General features: G+C 38.5%; 1 protein-coding gene across 2 annotated transcripts in view; it reads right to left on the reverse strand.

Annotated features, from left to right (window-relative positions):
* The window catches only part of iqsec3b (IQ motif and Sec7 domain ArfGEF 3b), a 48,977-nt gene that overhangs the window by 8,619 nt on the left and 19,275 nt on the right, over window positions 1-21,083 (reverse strand). For both annotated transcript variants that reach the window (XM_022679518.2, XM_022679519.2), the window contains exons 3-10: window positions 20,116-20,236; window positions 19,463-19,771; window positions 17,606-18,267; window positions 8,586-8,747; window positions 6,498-6,620; window positions 4,457-4,623; window positions 3,169-3,308; window positions 1,199-1,324 (exon numbers count right to left, since the gene is read on the reverse strand). In XM_022679518.2, coding sequence (XP_022535239.2) covers window positions 1,199-1,324; window positions 3,169-3,308; window positions 4,457-4,623; window positions 6,498-6,620; window positions 8,586-8,747; window positions 17,606-18,267; window positions 19,463-19,771; window positions 20,116-20,236 — 1,810 coding nt within the window. The remainder of the gene's footprint in view (window positions 1-1,198; window positions 1,325-3,168; window positions 3,309-4,456; window positions 4,624-6,497; window positions 6,621-8,585; window positions 8,748-17,605; window positions 18,268-19,462; window positions 19,772-20,115; window positions 20,237-21,083) is intronic.

Below are 21,083 nucleotides of genomic sequence, written 5' to 3' on the forward strand. Positions count from 1 at the left end.
CATTTATAAACATTACTTCTGTGTAATGTCCACAAGCTAAAAGCTGTAAAAACATTGAGACTAAACTGCATCAACAATTGAAAAAAAATCAACAATAAATAAAATTAACAAATGTAAGGAGAGAAAAAAATATAAAAAGAAAATTACAAAATAATTTATAATTAAACAAATTAAATAAACCACTGTAATTCCACAAATCATCACTGTCCAAAGAATAGAATGTATCTCCAAAATAGTGTCTTTACAGAAGGAGGCACAAATGTACTTAGGTTTGAATGAAGGTCAGGGTAAAATAAGAGTTTTCCTAAATACAGCTATAGGGTTTACACAAAGATGAAATCTAAAAAAAAAAACAGAAATATTTACCATTGGACAATATTTATAATATTTAAAAATTAATTACACAAACTATTATTAAATAAAGAGCAAGAAATACATTAATGCATTAATATGCCTTACAAAATAACTTGATAAAATGCTTTAAAGAGGATTAATGAATGATAGAGATAGCTGGAGATGATGATTCAGTCATAGGTATAATATCAATAAAATAAAATGAAATATATACAGCTCTGGAAAAAAATAAGAGATCACTTAAAAAGTATAAGTTCCTTTGATTTTATCAAATTGAAAACCTCTGGAATATAATCAAGAGGAATATGGATGATCACAAGCCATCAAACCAAACTGAACTGCTTGAATTTTTGCACCAGCAGTGGCATGAAGTTATCCAAAAGCAGTGTGTAAAACTGGTGGAGGAGAACATGGCGAGATGCATGAAAACTGTGATTAAAAACCAGGGTTATTAGACCAAATATTGATTTCTGAACTCTTAAAACTTTATGAATATGAACTTGTTTTCTTTGCGTTATTTAAGGTCTGAAAGCTCTGCATCTTTTTTGTGATTCTAGCCATTTCTCATTTCCTGCAAATAAATGCTCTGAATGACGAAATTTTTATTTGGAATTTGGGAGAAATATCTGTAGTTTATAGAATAAAACAACAATGTTAATTTAACTCAAACATATTCTTATAAATAGCAAAATCAGAGAAACTGATTCAGAAACTGAAGTGGTCTTTTAATTTTTTTCCAGAGGTGTATATATATATATATATATATATATTCATATAGTGTGTTTCTAGCGTATATGTGGGGTTTCTTATGCGTATGGGCATTATGTACGATCGTGTTTCTCACCACTATAAGGTCGTTGAAGAGGAACACTTCTCTCTGATGTGCTGCTTGTTTCTGATGTTTATGCACGTCAGTAACTTCATAGAGACGACTGCAGCACACCAGCCTCCGGTGAGGCACAGATAGGATCTGAAAGAGAGAGAAAGAGAGAGAGAGAGAGAGAAATAATAAGAGGGAGAACAAAAATGGCAATAGTTCACTTTAGGACTTATGCATGTCTAAAATGATCAGAGTTTGGCTGAGAGGCTCTGACCGTGGCCTGCATCATCAGCAGAGTGTATGGATATAAAGATAGCGTGGGGATTACTCCAGAATGGATTTGGAGATGCCGAGACGCCGGGAAAGAATGAATATTTCACGCAGAAGGAAGTGCGCAGTTTTGCATTCGTGTCACCTGAAAACTAAAATTAAGCCTGATGAATAATTCATAACTTCAATCAATCTCCCTCTCCCGCACACACACACACACACTTCCACCAACATGGTATCTCCCTCTCTCTGTCTCTCACACACACACACACGCACACGCACACCGAGACACTGAGGAAGCTGAGGCATGAATAGTTTATGAGCAGGAGTTGTAATCGCAGTTGACATGTACTGTACCTATCTGTTGTTTGTGCTGCGCAAAGCTACTTAAATTGTTTACTTCAGTCTTCTCCAGTCTCACAGCAGACAGCTAAATCAGCACAAGCCCATCTTTCCACAACAGCATATCAATCCATAGATGTGGTGAATCAGAGGATATCTCAGGCCTATAAGCACCTGCTGTTACAGTCCCCCGGAGGATAACCATATTTCACACAGTTTACACACCAATAAATAAAAGAAGAAGAAGAAGAAGAAGAAGAAGAAGAAGAAAAGTTGCTCTGAGAACGCACAGATCTTCATAAACTTTACGCTTCTTATTCAGGTAAACTTCAGACTTTTATTACCTGAATGAGTTACATTTAGTTCTTAAAAGTTTGTTTAGATGTAGGTACCAATTAATTGAATTAAAATGTACTTATTAATAAATAAATGTATGCTTCTCATCATTACATTTACAGTTCATTGTTAAATTATTAAAATATTAGTAAAGTATTTGTATTAATCTAATTAAACATGGTTAATTAGTTACTGGCTATTAAATCATATACAATTTGGGTATATTATGTATTATGCTATGAATAGGTTTATTTAATTATTAAAAAGTATTGTATCATTTGTTTAAGCTTAAGTATTAGTTTAAATAAAAAATCTAATTTCATTAGTACATGTATAATCTGTATCAGTAGTCAATAATAATAGTTCATAATCTCTAATTGAACGTTTTAACTTTTTACTGGTTATAATCGAACAGTTGAAATTAAGCTACTCGCTGGTTGTTTATTGGCTTATCAGCTTTTTGACAATATACTTTAAAAATCACTTTTTCTCTTTATTAATCAACTCCATACTACTAGAAATACTCTGACTGAACAAATGATACAATCAGTTTAAATGTGTTACCAGGTAAAATACATTTCTACTGTTATTTTTACAGTTACAATTAAATTAAATCAGTCTGTTTCTTTACATATTCTGGAAAGATAGAGTCTAAGTATTTGCTCAGAAGCTAAAAAGTGGACTGTGGCCACTGGGTATAGGTTAAATTCCCAGGTTCAGACCCACAAACCTGTGATTTATTAGCCTGCACCCCAACAACCAAGCCACCACGGCCCTGGGATAAAGCCAAATAAGCCATTATCCACAATATGTTCTTAAAATAGTTAGGAATGGAAGTGTGGGTCCACCTAAAGGGCTTTGCAATACATAAGATTAATACTGACAGGTTTTTAAGTAGTTTCTGCAGGATATTAAAGCTCAGCACTGCTGATTAGTTTTCCAAATATCTGGTGAGGATCTAATGCAATCAGCCACAAATTAGCCTCAACAAGCAAGTGTTTCAATTTCCATAAATTCTGTTCTTGATTGGACAGCAATATACTCACTGTCTTCATTCCCTGAATGCTCTGCTCCACCCTGGTGACGTAGGTCACATGGTCCTCGTTGGAGCGCAACTCTCTCTGCTGGATGCGCTCGTAGATCCCGGCCACCATCTCCCGAGGAATATCCGCCCCATCGTCCACTCCTGAGGAACAATTAGTGTACCGTTCAGACAGGATGAGGACACAGTGCGCATATATAACATATATAACTTTCACTAATAAAAGAAATAATTATTATATACATATATGTAAGTATGATTAATAAAATGTGAATCATATATATCCACTAACATGGTAAAAGGCATTGGAATATAATTATGATGTGTTACCTCAGGGGATGGCTTGGGAATGCACATGGCAGTATAAGTTATGAGGTATGAGGTGTTATCTTGTAAGTGAGTTTGAACACTGGCCAGTGTACTCACGGTAAGGTAATGCTAGTTATCATTGCTGGAACGAGGCCTGATATGTACAGAAAAGGCATTACCACCCACAGTGGACAGAGTAGTGGATGGTAATGATTGAGACTTGTGGCATCTGGCTAGAATTATCTGTGCAACCAGACAAGTAACTCTGACAGAAATTACATCCATATTCAAAATACTAGTTTCTGATTGGTAGATAAATATGTACAGTACCTATTTGTATAATGTAAATACCAATTATATTATCTAAATATGTTTTAATTGTACATTTCATGATTTTTTTTTAATAATATGTCATAATTCTTCACATTGTGTAAATATTCTAGTTGTAAAGTTGCCAATTAAACACAGGCTTTTGTATGACATCAACAATAGATAATCTAACACTAAGAGAATCAGGGTTATTAATGCAATTTTAAATGGACAATGCAGTATGCATCAAAATAATAGACAAGTTTATCTCTTCTTAAGACTTTAAAGTATTTTCCATTGAAGACATTGCAGCCAAAACATCAAATGAATGACAAATTTGGGTCTCATTATGAATTATTACTGAACTGCAGGCCCAGACAGATCTGTTGCATCTTATGACAAATAGTGTTTCATTAAATAAAAGGAATTTATTCAAAATCATAATCAAGAAAACCACACACATTCGCACACACAAAAACTAAGTTAAGTTCAAGCTTAAATCTTTAGGAACTTTAACCACTCCTACTTTGGAAGTTTGGATTCTGTGACGATACATTTGCTTCTCACCAGCCAGGACCACCCATCTCACCAGCAAGTCACCAATCACACTCTAACACACACACACAAACTCACACACACACACACAAACACACACACACACACTTAGTGCTCACCTCGGAGGTTGCGGATGAAGTCCTCCAGGAGCATCTTGCGCTCTGGTTTGATGTTGGGGCTGTACATGTCAGTGTTGAGCAGAACGATGGCGAAGGCCAGGATGAAGATGGTGTCGGGGTTATGGAACTGCTGGACCACATCTGGATTACACATACAGTACCGCTGACTGAGAGAGAGACAGGGACAAAGAGAGAGAGAGAAAGAGAGAGAGAGGAAGAGACAGAGAGAGGAAAAAGAGAAAAATGAAATGAAAGATGAAAGGTGCAATTGGATTGAAGGACAGAAGATAAGAGATGGAAGAGATGGAGACAGAGAGGATGGAGATAATAAAGGAGAGAAGGGAAGGTAATAGTGCACTTAGTCTGCCTCTTGCCTGTGGGTTTGTATTTCATGATTTTTTTCCATTAAGAGTCTGTGGTTCAGAATAGCCCAAGGAGACCATTAACTCTCAAACGTATGCACACACACACACACACTCACACACACCAATGTTCTGGAGGTCAAAAAGTAAGCAGCTGAAAAATCATGCTCCCAAGCTAGAAGTATGTTTTTGTGTGATAGATACAGTTATTTAATTAATGCATTAAACCAGCTTCTATATGAGGCTCTATAAGGGGGAACACTGACTGATTCACTCACTGTTTGGATTCCACAGTTAATTAGAAACTGTAGATGAGATTTATCTATAATCACTGTGATCTAGGATGTTTTTCTCCATAGTAACCCATTATTTTCCATTATTAATTTATATTTACCCCATATACAATGTTTTACAATGTTTTTACCAGTGGGTCTTCCATTTTGTTTCATATTGTTCTAGAGCATTATCTTCAAGTGTTCTAATAAACAGACTCACTCATCCTCTGATCTGAAATATTCTATTGCTATTGTTCCCTTATTCATAATGTTCTAGAATATTTTTACCCAACAGGTTTACCATTTTTACACACTGTTCGATAAAGTTCTTATCAATGTTTGTCTCCATTTAGACTGTTCTAGAATGTTCTCGATCAATGATGTCTTCCTCCATAGCCCCCCTTATTCATAGTTCTAAATATATGCAATATATCAATATTGCAACGTTATTTTTATTAAAACCTACTTGCTCTAAACTCCCCAATTTGACTTGCTAAAGTTACTGCTCCACGTAGTGTAAACCTGTGATGAATAATAGGGGTGTGCCCTATCGTATCGTACGTTTTGAATATTTTTGAACATTTTGAATATCGTGCATGATATTATACCCTGAAATATTGTGCCATATCACCCACCCCTAATTATCACACCAGGATATTACTTTTTTCTGTTTTTAGCAAAAGAAAAAAATCACACTGTTCTCATTTCCCATTATATATCTACTAGAGATAGATTTTATCTGTACAGTATCATTTATTTTACTTTCGTCCTGGATATATGGAGATATTTGGAGTGCATTATTAGTATTATTAGTATCATGACATTCTGGATCATTGACTTCTGTTACAAATCTGTTAAAAAAATGTTTTTAATATCTCAGTTAGCCATATCATATTGCATGCAGTAATAAAATTCTAAATAATTTTTCTAATTCAGTGTTTTGTCATATCGCCAAAAGTATCGTTATCGTGAAAATACCATGAAATCGTGATATTATTTTAGAGCCATATTGCCCACCCCTAATGAATAATACTAGTTGTCAAATCCTGTGAAACTGACACCAATAAATTATTTATTCCTAGAATTTGATTATTTAGGAGTATTTTATCCTCTTTACTAACACAGATACTCTGAAGAATCGAAAAGAATTGTGATATATTGAGTATCGCAGAATTACAGTATTGTGATATCATCATTATCTTGAACAATGTATCTTGATAATATTGTATCATGTGATGACCTGTGATTCCCATACCTACCTAAATTTTACATGTACAATGTTTTCCTCCAGTCTGCATGCAGTTCTACACAGTATAAATGTAGTATGAATCTGTTATGTAAAGAAGAAAGTGTATTCATGTGTAAACACTGTACTATATTTACTCTTGTGAGTGTGTTTCTCACCTGAATGCCTCGATGAGTCTCTCCACCTTCTGAGCCTCTCCCTGCACTCGCACATGAGCCTGAAACTTCCGCAGAGCCTCGTCCAGCTCCAGCATGGAGAAGTCCATCTCATCCACCACACAGCTGAGAAAGAGAGAGAGAGAGAGAGTGTGATTCATTCGCTTTGTTGATGAGGTTAACAAAATATTAGCCTTTCTCCCCAGGAGCATTCTCTCCTCAAGGCAGGCATGGGTAACTCCATCCCAGAGTCCAGCACAGTGCAGTGATTCCCTCACTCACTTCTAATCAACAGACCAGTTGACCCAACATCATTCATTGGGAGCCAGCATGCAAGACAGAACAAGTGAGTGATGAATGAAATGAGCTTTATTTCTATTATAGTCTAATGCACTGCTGTCTCTAGTTAATACTGTTCAAGCATTCTTGGTTCTGGAATGTTCTTCCCCAATGCTTTCCCCATTTACACTCTTCTAGAATGCTCTCCTCTGTTCATACTTTTCTAATATGCTCTACCTTATTGATTTATTCAAACTTTCTAACTGTTCTATAATGCTCTGTTCCATTCATGCTGTTGTAAAATGTTCTAGAATGTTCTCCACCAATGATCACCCACATGTACATTGCTATCTCTATGTATTCTTAATGTTCTAGAATGCTATTCTCCATTCATGCTGTCTGGAACGTTCTGTCGCATTAATAATGTGATCCTGCAAAACAAACTGATTAGAGTGGTCTCCCTTCACTCAAACCATTCTAGAATATTATGCTGATCTAGAATGACTTTCCTCCACTGTATATATTCCTTGATTATACACTCTTCTAGAATTCTTTCCTCTGTTCACACTGTTCTAGAACGTTCTCCGTTCTCACTGTTCTAGAGTGCCCTTTCAACATTTACACTTTTCTAGAATGCCCTTCTGGATTCACACTATTCTAGAATGCTCTTCTCCATTCACACTATTCTAGAATGCTCTTCTCCATTTACACTGTTCTGGAATGTTCTCCCCATTCATCCAGCTCTGGAATGCCTTTCTCCATTCCCACTATTTTAGAATGCCCTTCTCCATTCCCACTATTCTAGAATGCTCTTCTCCATTCCCACTATTCTAGAATGCTCTTCTCCATTCCCACTATTCTAGAATGCTCTTCTCCATTCCCACTATTCTAGAATGCTCTTCTCCATTCCCACTATTCTAGAATGCTCTTCTCCATTCCCACTATTCTAGAATGCCCTTCTCCATTCACACTATTCTAGAATGCTCTTCTCCATTCACACTATTCTAGAATGCTCTTCTCCATTCCCACTATTCTAGAATGCTCTTCTCCATTCACACTATTCTAGAATGCCCTTCTCCATTCACACTGTTCTAGAATGCCCTTCTCCATTCACACTATTCTAGAATGCTCTTCTCCATTCCCACTATTCTAGAATGCTCTTCTCCATTCACACTATTCTAGAATGCCCTTCTCCATTCACACTGTTCTAGAATGCCCTTCTCCATTCACACTATTCTAGAATGCCCTTCTCCATTCACACTATTCTAGAATGCTCTTCTCCATTCACACTATTCTAGAATGCCCTTCTCCATTCACACTATTCTAGAATGCTCTTCTCCATTCCCACTATTCTAGAATGCTCTTCTCCATTCCCACTATTCTAGAATGCTCTTCTCCATTCACACTATTCTAGAATGCTCTTCTCCATTCACACTATTCTAGAATGCTCTTCTCTATTCACACTATTCTAGAATGCTCTTCTCCATTCACACTATTCTAGAATGCTCTTCTCCATTCACACTATTCTAGAATGCTCTTCTCTATTCACACTATTCTAGAATGCTCTTCTCCATTCACACTGTTCTAGAATGCTGTTCTGCATTTACACTGTTCTGGAAAGTTCTCCCCTTTCATCCAGCTCCAGAATGCTCTTCTCCATTTACACCACTCTAAAATGCTTTCGGCATAATGTTCTGTAGACCTTTGGAGGAAGCATGTGTGAACTTCTCTATAGTTCACTTCCAGCACAGTTATTGGATATTTAGTGTAAGTAGTGTAAGGGAAATTGATGGTGAACATAGAGCTACTCACTCTAAAACATCTCTGTTGAATTGCCTCTTACTGTTGCCCAGAAACTCTCCAATCATCTGCCGGCTTAAGCCCTTCCTCTGCAGCAGGAAGTGAGCCACACCTATGGGCGTGTCCGGGATGAAGCCGCGGGAGATGAGGAACTGGATGCCTTTGTCTGGGTTTCTGTAGAGGAGGGAAAAGGTTTCAGTCACTTCACTGTTGATGTTGATGCCTAAACTAAAATCCATAATCCCTGTTTCCCTCTGTATATGTATGTGTTTGTATGTATACTGTCTATGTGTTGTGGACACTCTTTCTATTGAATAAATGATGCTTCTTTCAGTTGCACCCATTGTTGCACAGCAAAAGATAAACTTGGTTAAAGGGCAACTCCTTTATGTCTCCCTCCTAATTTGCCAAAGTGAACAAATTCCTGCTGAGGTGCCACATAGGAAATAGTAACCTTTAAAAGAAAAATAAGACCTTTATTTTTGCTGTATGGTGCAAAGACTCATTGACTCAGGAAAACTAATACAGCTAAATATAACACAACATATATATAGATAAAAGATCAGAAAAGCATTAGAAACAAAACACTCACTCCTGACACAAATGTGCACATGCAAACAGTCAGCTTGTCTAGTGTCTAGAGAAGTATTACCAATAGAATAATACTCTCTGATTTGTAAACATGAAATTATTGGCACCATGTCTAATGCTAGGTGAAGGTTAAAGGGGTATAAAGAAGGGATGCGCAATGATATCAGAGTTATATCGGTATCAGCCCATAATTGCTTTTCTTTTGTCATCGGCTGATGTTTAAATATTTACCAGGTAGCTAAATAAATTAAACAAAAAATTTTAACTAACTTCTCAGGAGAAATCTTTCATTGTGTTGTTTGCATACAGTTGTTTGAAAGCTAAAACGTAGGGCAAATAAATGTTACACTGGTCTCTAAAAAAGTAAACCGGGGTGTCTAGTCTCTTTGTAAGTTATAAGTATATATATATCGGCATTGGCACATATATACAGCTCTGGAAAAAATGAGACCACTTAAAAGTTAGGAGTTTCTTTGATTTTACCAAACTGAAAACCTCTGGAATATAATCAAGAGGAAGATGGATGATCACAAGCCATCAAACCAAGCTGAACTGCTTAAATGTTTTGCACCAGGAGTGGCATAAAATTATCCAAAAGCAGTGTGTAAGACTGGTGGAGGAAAACATGCCAAGATGCATGAAAACTGTGATTAAAAAACAGGGTTATTCCACCAACTATTGATTTCTGAACTCTTAAAACTTTATAAATATGAACTTGTTTTCTTTGCATTATTTGAGGTCTGAAAGCTCTGCATCTATTTTGTTATGTCAGCCATTTCTCATTTTCTGCAAAAAAATGCTCTAAATTACAATGTTTTATTTGGAATTTAGGAGAAATGTTGTACATAGTTTATAGAATAAAACAATAATGTTTATTTTACTCAAACATATTTCTGTAAATAGCAAAATCAGAGAAACTGATTCAGAAACTGAGTTGTTTTCTTATTTTTTTCCAGAGCTGTTTATGTGTGTAATATCAGATATCGGCATGGGCACAGAATTCCCACATCGGTGCATCTCTAGTATAAGGTGAGGTGGTGATTATTCAACATCCTGACATCATTAAAGCTCATGTCAAAGACATGCTCTAAAATATAGTAGAAAATCTTCATTGGTGAATAGTAATACAGTTACTCCACCACAAATCAGATTACACTCTTTCTTAGCTTCTGTAATACTCTTGATTTCAGAAGAAACAGTTAATAAGCAGGTGTCCCGATACTTTTGCCCATTCATTGTGCACATGAATATTCCAGACTGTTCTGTCAGCATTACTTAACAGTTCTGTTCCACTGGTGTGGCAAGAAAGTCTCATATGCAGCTTTCATCATTAACCATACATGAGAATGGAGCACAGAGGCAACACACATATGCCCAGATACACACACATACACACACACACATACACACACACCACCTGAAGACATATTCCACACAAATCCAACAGACATCATGTATATACAAAAAGACAGCACAACACATGACTGCTCCACACACTCACACCTCAGGCTTTCAGTGTTTTCCAATGAATTTGGACACGGGTGTGCAGTTCTGTAACCCCACACAAGCCCTGCTAAAGCTAATGAATATATTTATACGCCTGTATTCCATTCAAGTGTGTTATTTATAGTCCTGCAGAAACTATGCAAGCATGATGTCGACTCCCAACATGACGCCCATTAGCAAAGGATTTATGTAACACACACACACACACAGCAGTGAGCTTATGTAAGCTGCGTCAGGTTTAAAAGGACACGGCGGAAGGATCAGCTGGCCTACAGAGTGCTGTAGTCTCTAATGTCCCCAAACATCTGGACACTGCTGAGAAACATCTGCCTCGCTCTGCACCCTGCCACGACTCTGAACTGCAGCTTCCCTAAGCACAGCTTCACACACACCTTCCCCCAGTCTGTACCCACACCATAACACCCACCGCAGACCCTGGACTCCTGTTGAGTTTGATTCAATAACTACAGCACTACAGTTCCACTTAAACATCACACTCCAAACACTCAAACCCAACTGCTTCAGAGCCCACACTCCAACTCAGCACAGCTACAGATAACTCTGCCCACTGACCTGCAGTACTGACCTCACTCAACTCAACTATCATAACAAAGCACAGATTTGCTGTAAATGTATTAAACGTAAATTATGCTACGTGGTATCTTAGTATTTATTTTAGTATTTAAAACGTCTTGTAACAGCTCACATTCATAAATGTAATGACCCATATTTGTGTGTATTGTGAACAAATCTGTCCTGCACTAATCTGAACGCATAAACACACTAGAAATTAGATCGGGCCCAAAAAAATCCAGCTCGATCCGACCCACCCCATAAACTGTCATTATGAGCCCGAGCCCAAATTAAACCCAACATTTTTTTAATAAGTAGAGCGTTAAAACTGAGCTTTTTAAAAACATTGTTGGGCTGTTTGAATGAGCAAAACCTTTTCAGAATGATGTTAATTAACTTTGCAACATTGAAGAAGCATAGACCTGTTATTTAAGAACAATGTTTATTAAGAACAGCTACACACAGAGCTGCAAGTTAAGTGAGTAATGCGAATAAGTGGAGAAGCTGCGTGATTATAACATTCTAAATTTTTTTAAAAACAGTTTGATTTGTTACGTATATATTTTGATTATCATGCCATAGCTTTATATAAAATAAAAATAGCATTTGGGGTGCCGAGTGGTCCAGCGGTCTAAAGCGCTGCCACTATGAGCAGGAGGTCACAGGTTCAAACCCCAGCTCATGCAGCTTTGAAATCAAGCTGCTGGCGTTAGAGGGAGCGAAATTGGCCCTGCTCCCTCTGGGTGGGTAGATGGTGCTCTCTCCCCACATCACTCCTATGGTGATGTCTGCAGCACAGGGTGTCTATGATCCGATGTATCAGAACCGAGCCGCTGTGCTTTCCTCTAAGCGTGCTGGCTGCTCGGTAATGCAGCAACAGCTCGAAAAGAAGCAGTGGCTGGCTTCACATGTATCGGAGGAAGCATGTGTTAGTCTTCACCCTCCTGGTGTGTTGGGGCATCACTAGTGATAGGGGGAGTCCTAATAAGTGGGTTGGGTAATTGGCCATGTAAATTGGGGAGAAAATGGGAAAAATTAGAAATAAAAAAATAATAATAAATAAATAAATAAAAATAGCATTTAAAAACAGAGGCCAATGTCACAGACAATTTTTGTGTCCGACCCGACCTAGCCAGAGGAAAGTGGTGAAAAATCTCAGCTCGGTCTGAGTTTAGGTCGGGCATCGGGTTGGGCTCAGGCAGAGAATCTGAACTCTAAGTACGCGCTGATAGGTTTATGCTGGTCACCTCTGTCATCTCCAATCTGATCTTACTGCTCACATTCTGATATGTTTTAGAACTAGCACCACCTACAAAACTCACTCAAATCTGATTTAGGAACAGATGACATATCCACACCGCCTATAAAATTAGATCTGTGTCACATTAAGGGAAAAAACTGCCTGTTAATGTAAACATAGCCTTATGATGTTTTCACACCTATAATTTGATTTCTCTTGTCCGATACACTTAATGAGTTAATTGTTAATTTAGAGCATTCTGACATGTTCTGGTTTGTTTTCATACAAGGAAAAAAACAAAACAACAAGTGCAGCAAAATGTTCTTTCCACTTATTGGTCAGACATGTCTAGGACACGGAAAATAAATTACATACAGGAAAAAGCTCCTGTGTTCTGGAGTAGTGTGCATTTGGTGCAGCTTAACATGGAGCATCAGCAGAGATGGCATTTTTTTTATAGCTGTAGTAAAAATCTGGGCAAATATTACAGGTTGATCTACAACTGAACAGTCCTTTGGCTTAAACCTGCAGAGTACAGCTGATTGAGGTTTGGGACCAGACCGAGATCACCTCGTCCTGCAGGTTTCTGTGCAGTTATTTTGGTCTGTACCCAAGTGCAGTTAATACTGTATATTCACTACTGCCTAAATTAATCAATTTTAAAGAACTGAACTGACACTGAGTTACATGGCTGAAATGGACTATTGCGTGTGGATCAAAGTGGCTCAGTTACTCCTTTTGAATGCCTCAAATCTTTAAAGGGCTGCAATAATACACATGCTTCCAACAGTCAAGAACGTCAGAACATTCAATCATTTTTTACCCACATCTTCAGCTCCAATATCTTCACTGTGAGGTGCCTGCAGTGCAACACTTCATATCACTTCAACAGTGAATGTGTGGACTAAACTCCTATAGACTGAACCAGTCTTCATATAGAATATATGCAGTATTTTAAGTGATTTTACCTTACAAAAACTTGAGACATCTCCAGGCTGCTTTTCTAGTTTCTTGTTTTGTAAGATTTTTGAAATATCTCTTTTTGTTTCTGTACTTTTAAGACCGATACACTGACCTCTGTTCTCATTACGGTCCTGTATTATGCCTCAGTCAAAAAGTGGCCCAATTTAAACCAAAATCCTCAGGGACGTTCTCCTCTCAGAAAGGCCACAAACATAAGTTTGCTCTCCAGCAGCTAAGATCATCAGAACATCCAAGTATTTTCACTTTAGAAAATACATAAAATTATGTTTTTATTAGAAGCACTGGTCATATGTAATAGATTAATGTTTGTGGCCTCACATATTCGACAAATTTCGAATCCACAGTTTTATCAGCCTGAGAACCTTTCATACATTTAAAACCAGGAACAACAATGTTCTGTACACTTTTCTGAAACATACACTGCTAAAGCTGACTGTTCTAGAATATTCTGCCCCAATGTTTTCCCAGTCAAACTGGACTAAAATGTTCTGTCCCAATGTTTCATATTCATACTGCTCTAGAATATCCTCCTACTTTTTGCCATTCTCTCCCAATGTTTTCCATTCATACTGTTATAGAATGTTCTTTTCATTGTTTCTCATTCATACGGTTCTAGAATGTCCTCCCCTTATGTTTTGCATTCATACTGTTCTAGAATGTACTCTATTTACAATGTTCTGGAGTGTTCTCCTCATGCATTCTCCAGGTTTATCTCTATTTAAACTAGAATGTTCTATGCCAGTGTTTTCTCATTCATTCTGTTCTAGAATGTCCTTCCCTTTTTTGGCCTTCATACAGTTCTAGAATATTTCTCATAATGTTTCTCTTCATACACTCTCCAGGTTTATCTCTATTACTTGAATATATATATATATATATATATATATATATATATATATATATATATATATATATATATATATATTTATATATATATATATATATATATATATATATATATATATATATATGTATGTATGTATATTATAGTATTTACAATGTTCTGGAGAATGCTGTGACTAATCTAAAATGTTCCCCAATTATACTGTTCTAGAATGTTCTGTAATTACACAGTTCTGAAATGTTCTCCTCATACACTTCCTAGGTTTTTCGCCATTTATACTGTTTTAGAATGTTCCGTCCCAGACCCTTTTATTCATTCTGTTCTAAAAGGTTCTGGGATGTTCCTCTCATTCACTTTGATCTAGAATGTTCTCCTCAGTGTTGTCCTCCATTCGTAATAAAACAGAATGTTCTCCACAAATCACAGAAACGCTCTGTGATGCAGGCTGTAGTCATCACTGTATTTGTTTATACACCGGCATCTGCTCATGCATGAGCCATCTGTGTAATTACCCAGGTAATATTATTATTATTAATATAATGCTGGAGGTCTCTACAATATCCTCCTTCATTTAGGCTACTCTAGACTATTTTCTCCTGTTCATACAGTTCTAGAATGTTCAATACATAGACTGCTCTAAGACCTGCACTGTTATCATTCACCATGATCTAGAATGTTCTCTCAGGTGTTTTCCTTTATCCTTACTGATGCAGAATGCTCTCCACAAAAAAGCAAATGCATCAAATTGCAGTCTGCAGTCATCTCTATATGTACTGATATACTGGCATCTGTTCACACATGAGCCATCTGGGTAATTACCCAGCTATTGTACAAGAGTCTCTGCAATATTCTGCTATAATCAGGCTATTCTAGGCTGCTCTTTCTAATTTGCATGGTTCTAGAATGTGATTTTGTTTACACGGTTCAAGTAATTTCTTCAGACTCTTCTAGAATGTGCTCTTATTCACATATTTCCTGTCCTGTCTGGGGCTGTCAAATAGGCATTTCATTTTTTATTAATTAATCATATATAAATAAAGTATTAACTGCTTGAGCAAAGGACTAAAATTTGGTCTGACCAAAAATTGGTGGTCTCAGTCCAGATCTACTGAAACATGTTTTGGTTCATCTATAATCTTAGAGCACTTTTCTACATGGTTCGACATGATGACCAATTATGGGAAGCAGGCTGTCCTCAGCCTTAAGACAAACCAGAAGAAAAAAGAAGTGGTGTTGTGCTGAAATTTGGTTCCTTTTAGTGTGCAGCCATGTCATGCAGCAGTACAGGTTGGATTGAGGCCGCACCATGTTCTCTCTGCAAGTCTCGGTGCGGTTGTTTCGGTCTGCACCTGAGTTTTATGACTGTATTTACACCTGCACAAATAAACCGCACCAAGTGTGCAACAAACCAGAGACAGCACTAGGGTGCTGATCAAAAGAACCTGACAGAGACTTGCTAGAGAAGGTGGTCTTGGTCCGGTCCCAAATGAACTCTGGAGTTGTTCACTTGTGGTGTAAGAACAATAATGCTAATTACCACAGCTATAAACAAATGCTGTCTCTGTTCCATGCCGGTTACGTGTGTGGTCTGTGCTGCATTCACTACTGGCAGCAGCACAACTCTGTTTACTATGTGTACATCTGCACTGCATGTCCCATTGAAAACACTGTTCGATAGCATAGCATTTCAGCTCTCAGTGTTAAAGCAGGTTCAGACTGCACAGATGTATGTGCAGGAGCACAGAATCTTCTCGCCATATTTACTTTCTTGCTCCCGCATCAGACAGCTCCAACCAATTACAGGAGATGGTTTATTGTGCGTTTGGTTTATGCCTGTGTGAAACCAAACCAAACAGAGGGAGAAAACACTCATAAACTGATCCGGACCACAGAAACCAACTACCGGTGTGAAAACACCCTCAGACTCCGGCTGGCATTCACACTTAACATTTTAACGTTTCATTTTCCAAATTCCCAAATAAAAGCAAAAAAGGGGCATTAGTTCCCCAATATGCACTCTAATTTTGCTTATGAAAAAAACATGCAAAAGACTATTATCTTATCCATTACATCTACCTTTAATGATACAACCTCCCTATTTGATTACATCACTGGTTCTATAGGCCTGTCACGATAACCACTGTTTTAAAGTTCAGTGGACATACTGGCTCATTCACGTTAATGGGTATCCTTGCTACGAAAAACATACTGGGTAAAATATAATGAGGTCAGCAAAAAAAATGTCTGAGGTCATATTGTACATGGACACATTTATCAAATTATAATATAAGAGCATACTTCTGCAATCGCACCCATTTGATAAGCAGTGAACTGGTAATTAGTGAGAATTTTCAATTTAAAAATGGTCAACAAAACATAAATTAAGTAAACCTATTGTTTATAAACAAAGTCGACATACCGGCTCATTTACTTGCATAGGATCCCTCGTCTTATAAAACACAATGGGCATATTGATTTTAGAAAAAAATCAAAAAGGTTATGTCTTAATGTTAAGTTATGATAAGTTAACAATATGAGCCGATGTTGAGGTTACGATAAACTTGTTTGGTGCATCTTCATATGAATGTGTGTGTGTGTGTGTTTAGGACACTTAAGTCTACCTATCAACTTTAAACAATACACACATATGTCCATTCAAACAAATACAACATGACCATAGACTTTGCCTTCCTAAACACACACACACACACATACGCTAAACCTAGTTTATCGTGACCTCCACCCCCCATAACACACAGATTGAGTGAAAACATTTGACGGTGACTGGAGGGCTCACCTGGTTACCATAGCAACCCAAGGGCTGCTCACGTCAACCATGTCAAAGGGAGTCTAATCAGAGCTTTCATATGAGCGCAGAGAAACACGGTGTGTAAGTGGGTCTGTGTGTGTATGTGTGTGTGTATGTGTGTAGGAGACAATTCTACACACACGTGCACACCCCCAGGGCAATATTACCCTTATCCGTTCGCCTTTGTGTGTGAGTATGTGTGTGTACGTGTGTGTGTACGGCTGTGTATGTGTTAGTGCCCCATGAGTGAGCAAAGCGTAAAGGCACTCAGCTCTTCAGTCTTGGTGAAAGGATCTAAACCTGAGCAGAGGAAGCAGCTCCACAGATGAGTGGGAGGCTGGAACGGGTGGGATATTTATATCAGCTATGAGCATTGCATACACACACATACATATACAGAATCAGTGTGAAAAGCCATGAAAACAATTCCTGATTCATTGGTTCTGTCTGGGCGTAAGACTGGCCTGCTTCCACTCTGTACTCACATGTTGAAGAGGTTGAGTCCGATGCGGTACAGGCGCTTGCGTGCAATGTCTGTGGAGAGGGTCCCACAGTGTGTGTCCGGACAGTGTGTGCGTGGAAGGGAGAGGATCATGGTCTCGCATGCCGAGGTCGACGTGCTGCTGCTGCTGATTGGGTCTGAGCTGTTTTCTGCCCCCTCCGTCGCACCCTGATTGGCCTGTGGTTTCTCCTGAGAGGCTTCCCCTTCATCTCCTGTCAGCGGCTGGTCCAGTCCGAGCTCCTCGCTGGGGGGCGGGGCAGGGAACTCGGGCTCAACCGTGGCAGAGGTTTCTGACTGGATGCCGCTAAGCCCCCCTATGTGAGGCTCCGAGGCGGTTTCCTTGGAGACGCCGTTGCCGAGGGAAACTGACTCCAGCACGGAGGAGGACAGGCGGAAGTTGTGGTTGTCGATTTGGACCGTCACGTCTCTGAAGGCCATCATGAGTTTGCTGGCACTGCGAGGGATTCCTTCAGCGCTGGTGTTCTGCGTGGTCTCTTGAATGCTGGTTGAACCCATCAGCAGCCCCTCTGAGGAAGGTCCCGGGGGCTGAGCTCCTGAAGCTCCCAAAGCCCCCTCTCCTTCACCATCATGCACAGTGCTCCAACTGCTCAAGGCCTCGTCTATGGACCGCGCTAAGGACTGTACCTTCAAACACAATGAAAGAGGGAACAGTTATCTCTATCTTTTCAGACATCTGTACAAGGTTAAACTCAAATCAGTATATATATATTTTTAATATTACAGATATTTTTTATGTACCAAAAATAGTTCTAATCCATTTTAGATGGAGTTTTCCTATGTTAATTCCAAATAATATTAATATTTCTTTATCACAGGCAAAATAATTTTTAAACTTAAAATATTTAACACATTTGATCAACAACAACCAATTTATTATACTTTGGGAGGGAGTTCTGCAGACAGGGATTAAGCTTAGGCTGCACAGCATTTTGAACTGAGATTTTTCATCGAAAGAAAAATCCACGCTAGTAGTTTAAAAATTCAGTTCTCCTGCATCTGCACTTCCACCTCAACTGATGATGAAATAGAGAACTCTCCTTCTTGTGTCATTGCAATATCTGAGGAAGAAAAGCATCTGATTGGCTTTTTCTACCCTGCATGCACCTCACTAAACAACACCTGGACACATCTGTTATGGAGCCCCTCTTGTAATTTTTAACGTGTTGACAAGAAATAAGACTCACTGATACTGAGGGTGAATGTACTTTTTAAAAGTGAAATACTGTATACAAATAACCTCTGTTCAAAAAACAGTGGTCTAAAATGCTCTGAATAGCATTATGCAGTGATAAAAAGTAGGCTGAATAGGCCGGAAAGTTTAGTTGATTCTTGAGTCTGAGCAGTAGAGACCAGAGGTGGAGCTAGACTTGCCTTAATGCCTACTTTGGTAGACCAGAACCTATGTGTCTCAGACTGCCTTCATTGAGTTTACAGCACAGAAGGAAAGTGGGCTTTTCCTCTGGGTACCATCTTTGTCCAGTAAATGTAATGATTTCACAGTAAAAGTGCATGTAAATGTTCATGAAAGCTTCCCTACAACTCAGCTACTCCATGTATAGTTAAAAAGACAGGTCCGTTAGATGACCAGTCTCTTCCAAACAAGGCTGCCAATCACTTTAAAATCAAACATTAGGACAGGGACAACTAACTGCTGGAAACAGAAACTGGAGAAGGAACATATGTCGTTGTCATTGTAACATATGGGGATGGGAGGAGCTACGCATCCCATTGCAACCAGTCGGTAAAGGTGCTAGACCTGTGGGGGCTTGACTTTTAATAGACGTTGCGCCAATAAACCATATGAGTGCTGAAGTGGTACCTGCTCGTTGAAGGAGTCCTCCAGGTGTGTGAGTGTGTTTGAAGTGCCCGTGGGCAGTGAGGTGGAGTGAGTGAGTGGGATGCCCATGAGAGAGCAGCCCTCCATCAGCGCTCGCTCTGCAGAGAAGCCGTCCCTCTGGACCCGCACTCTGCGCACGGACATGCGGCGCGGGATCCCGCTCTCCAGCACAGAGTTGCGGATCTTCTGGAAGTTCTTGCTGAGCTGATACTGTCGGAACGCTGTCTGGATCTTACAGGCAGCGCGGCGAGAGATGAGCGGCCCGCCATACTTCTGCTCCAATTCCTCTATCTGCAGACGGACAGAGCGAGCGGGAGAGGGAGAGAGAGAGAGAGAAAGAGGGGAATGGATGGGATTCAGAGATAAAAGGAAAGTTAGAGAGAGGGACGTTTGATGGGAGCATGCCTCAAAACATAATAATATATTCACAGTGGTACAGAAAAAGGTTATTTACTCTTCATTTCCATCTGTTACCATGGAAACTATGGCCATCCTTACTTATCAGCAACATCCAATTTTCAAACACGTGCATATGCACAAACATACATGCATGCACACACATTCACAATCGCAAATACATACATACACACACACACACATACTGTATCTCTACAGAGCGGTTGATGGGGACAGACCTGTTTTTGTTTGAGGTCTGGAGACAGCTCGTAGGTGGCGGTGTGTGAACAGGGGGGAGGGCTCAGCTGAGCAGATTTCTTCTGCTCTTTCTCCACCTCCCCTTCAATTGCATGAACTGAACTGCAGAAAAACAATAATGCAGAAGATAGAGAAGACGATGAGAAGATTAAATGACAAAGTGGTCAAAGGCTGAAGGCCAAATTAGGGGCAGACAATATGGCTCAAAATAAAACCACGATATTTTAGGGTACTTCTGTAATAATACTTTTAAAGATATTATAAAACTCATTCAAGAATATACTACAGCAGTGGTTCTCAAACTGTGGTACGGGTACCACTGGTGGTACTTAAAGCATGTCAGTAAATGACCCCAGAAAAAAAATCGCTTTCATTAAAATTTTAGGACTGAAATATATAAAGCTTTCAAGTGTAACTTTTCTAACATTATATTTGTTTGTGTTTAGTGCTTTATTTGTTCGAATCTGAATGTAAGCTTCAATTCAGTCCTTCACTCTCAGAACTACGTTTTTATAATTATTAACATCAGTTTAATGCATCCGTTTCATTGTTAAAGAAAACCCTGTGGAAAGCCACAAGATATGTTCCATCAACCTGCAGTCACCAACAGTTCAAAACAGTTTCTGCATTATAATTAATAGCTAAATAAGATAGACAGTCACCACTGTCTACAGTCAACACTGTAGTTCACTTCCTGGCACTGTTGTTGTTTTCCTCTGTGTAAATCCTTCTGAGATCTCAGTAGGAATACTGTATTAACCAGACACAATAATCAATTCTAGCTTACTGTGTTTAAGCATGTCTGTGGTACAACTGTTCCTTGTAGGCGGTAATTGGAATTTTTTTGTTTGGTCTAAAAATTTTGAGAACCACTGTACTTCTGCAACAAAATAAATATTAAAGTTTTATTAAGTATAAGACTTTAATCTGTTAAAAACTGTTCTTAAAA

This window comes from Astyanax mexicanus, chromosome 9, assembly GCF_023375975.1.
Source record: "Astyanax mexicanus isolate ESR-SI-001 chromosome 9, AstMex3_surface, whole genome shotgun sequence".
NCBI lineage: Eukaryota > Metazoa > Chordata > Actinopteri > Characiformes > Acestrorhamphidae > Astyanax > Astyanax mexicanus.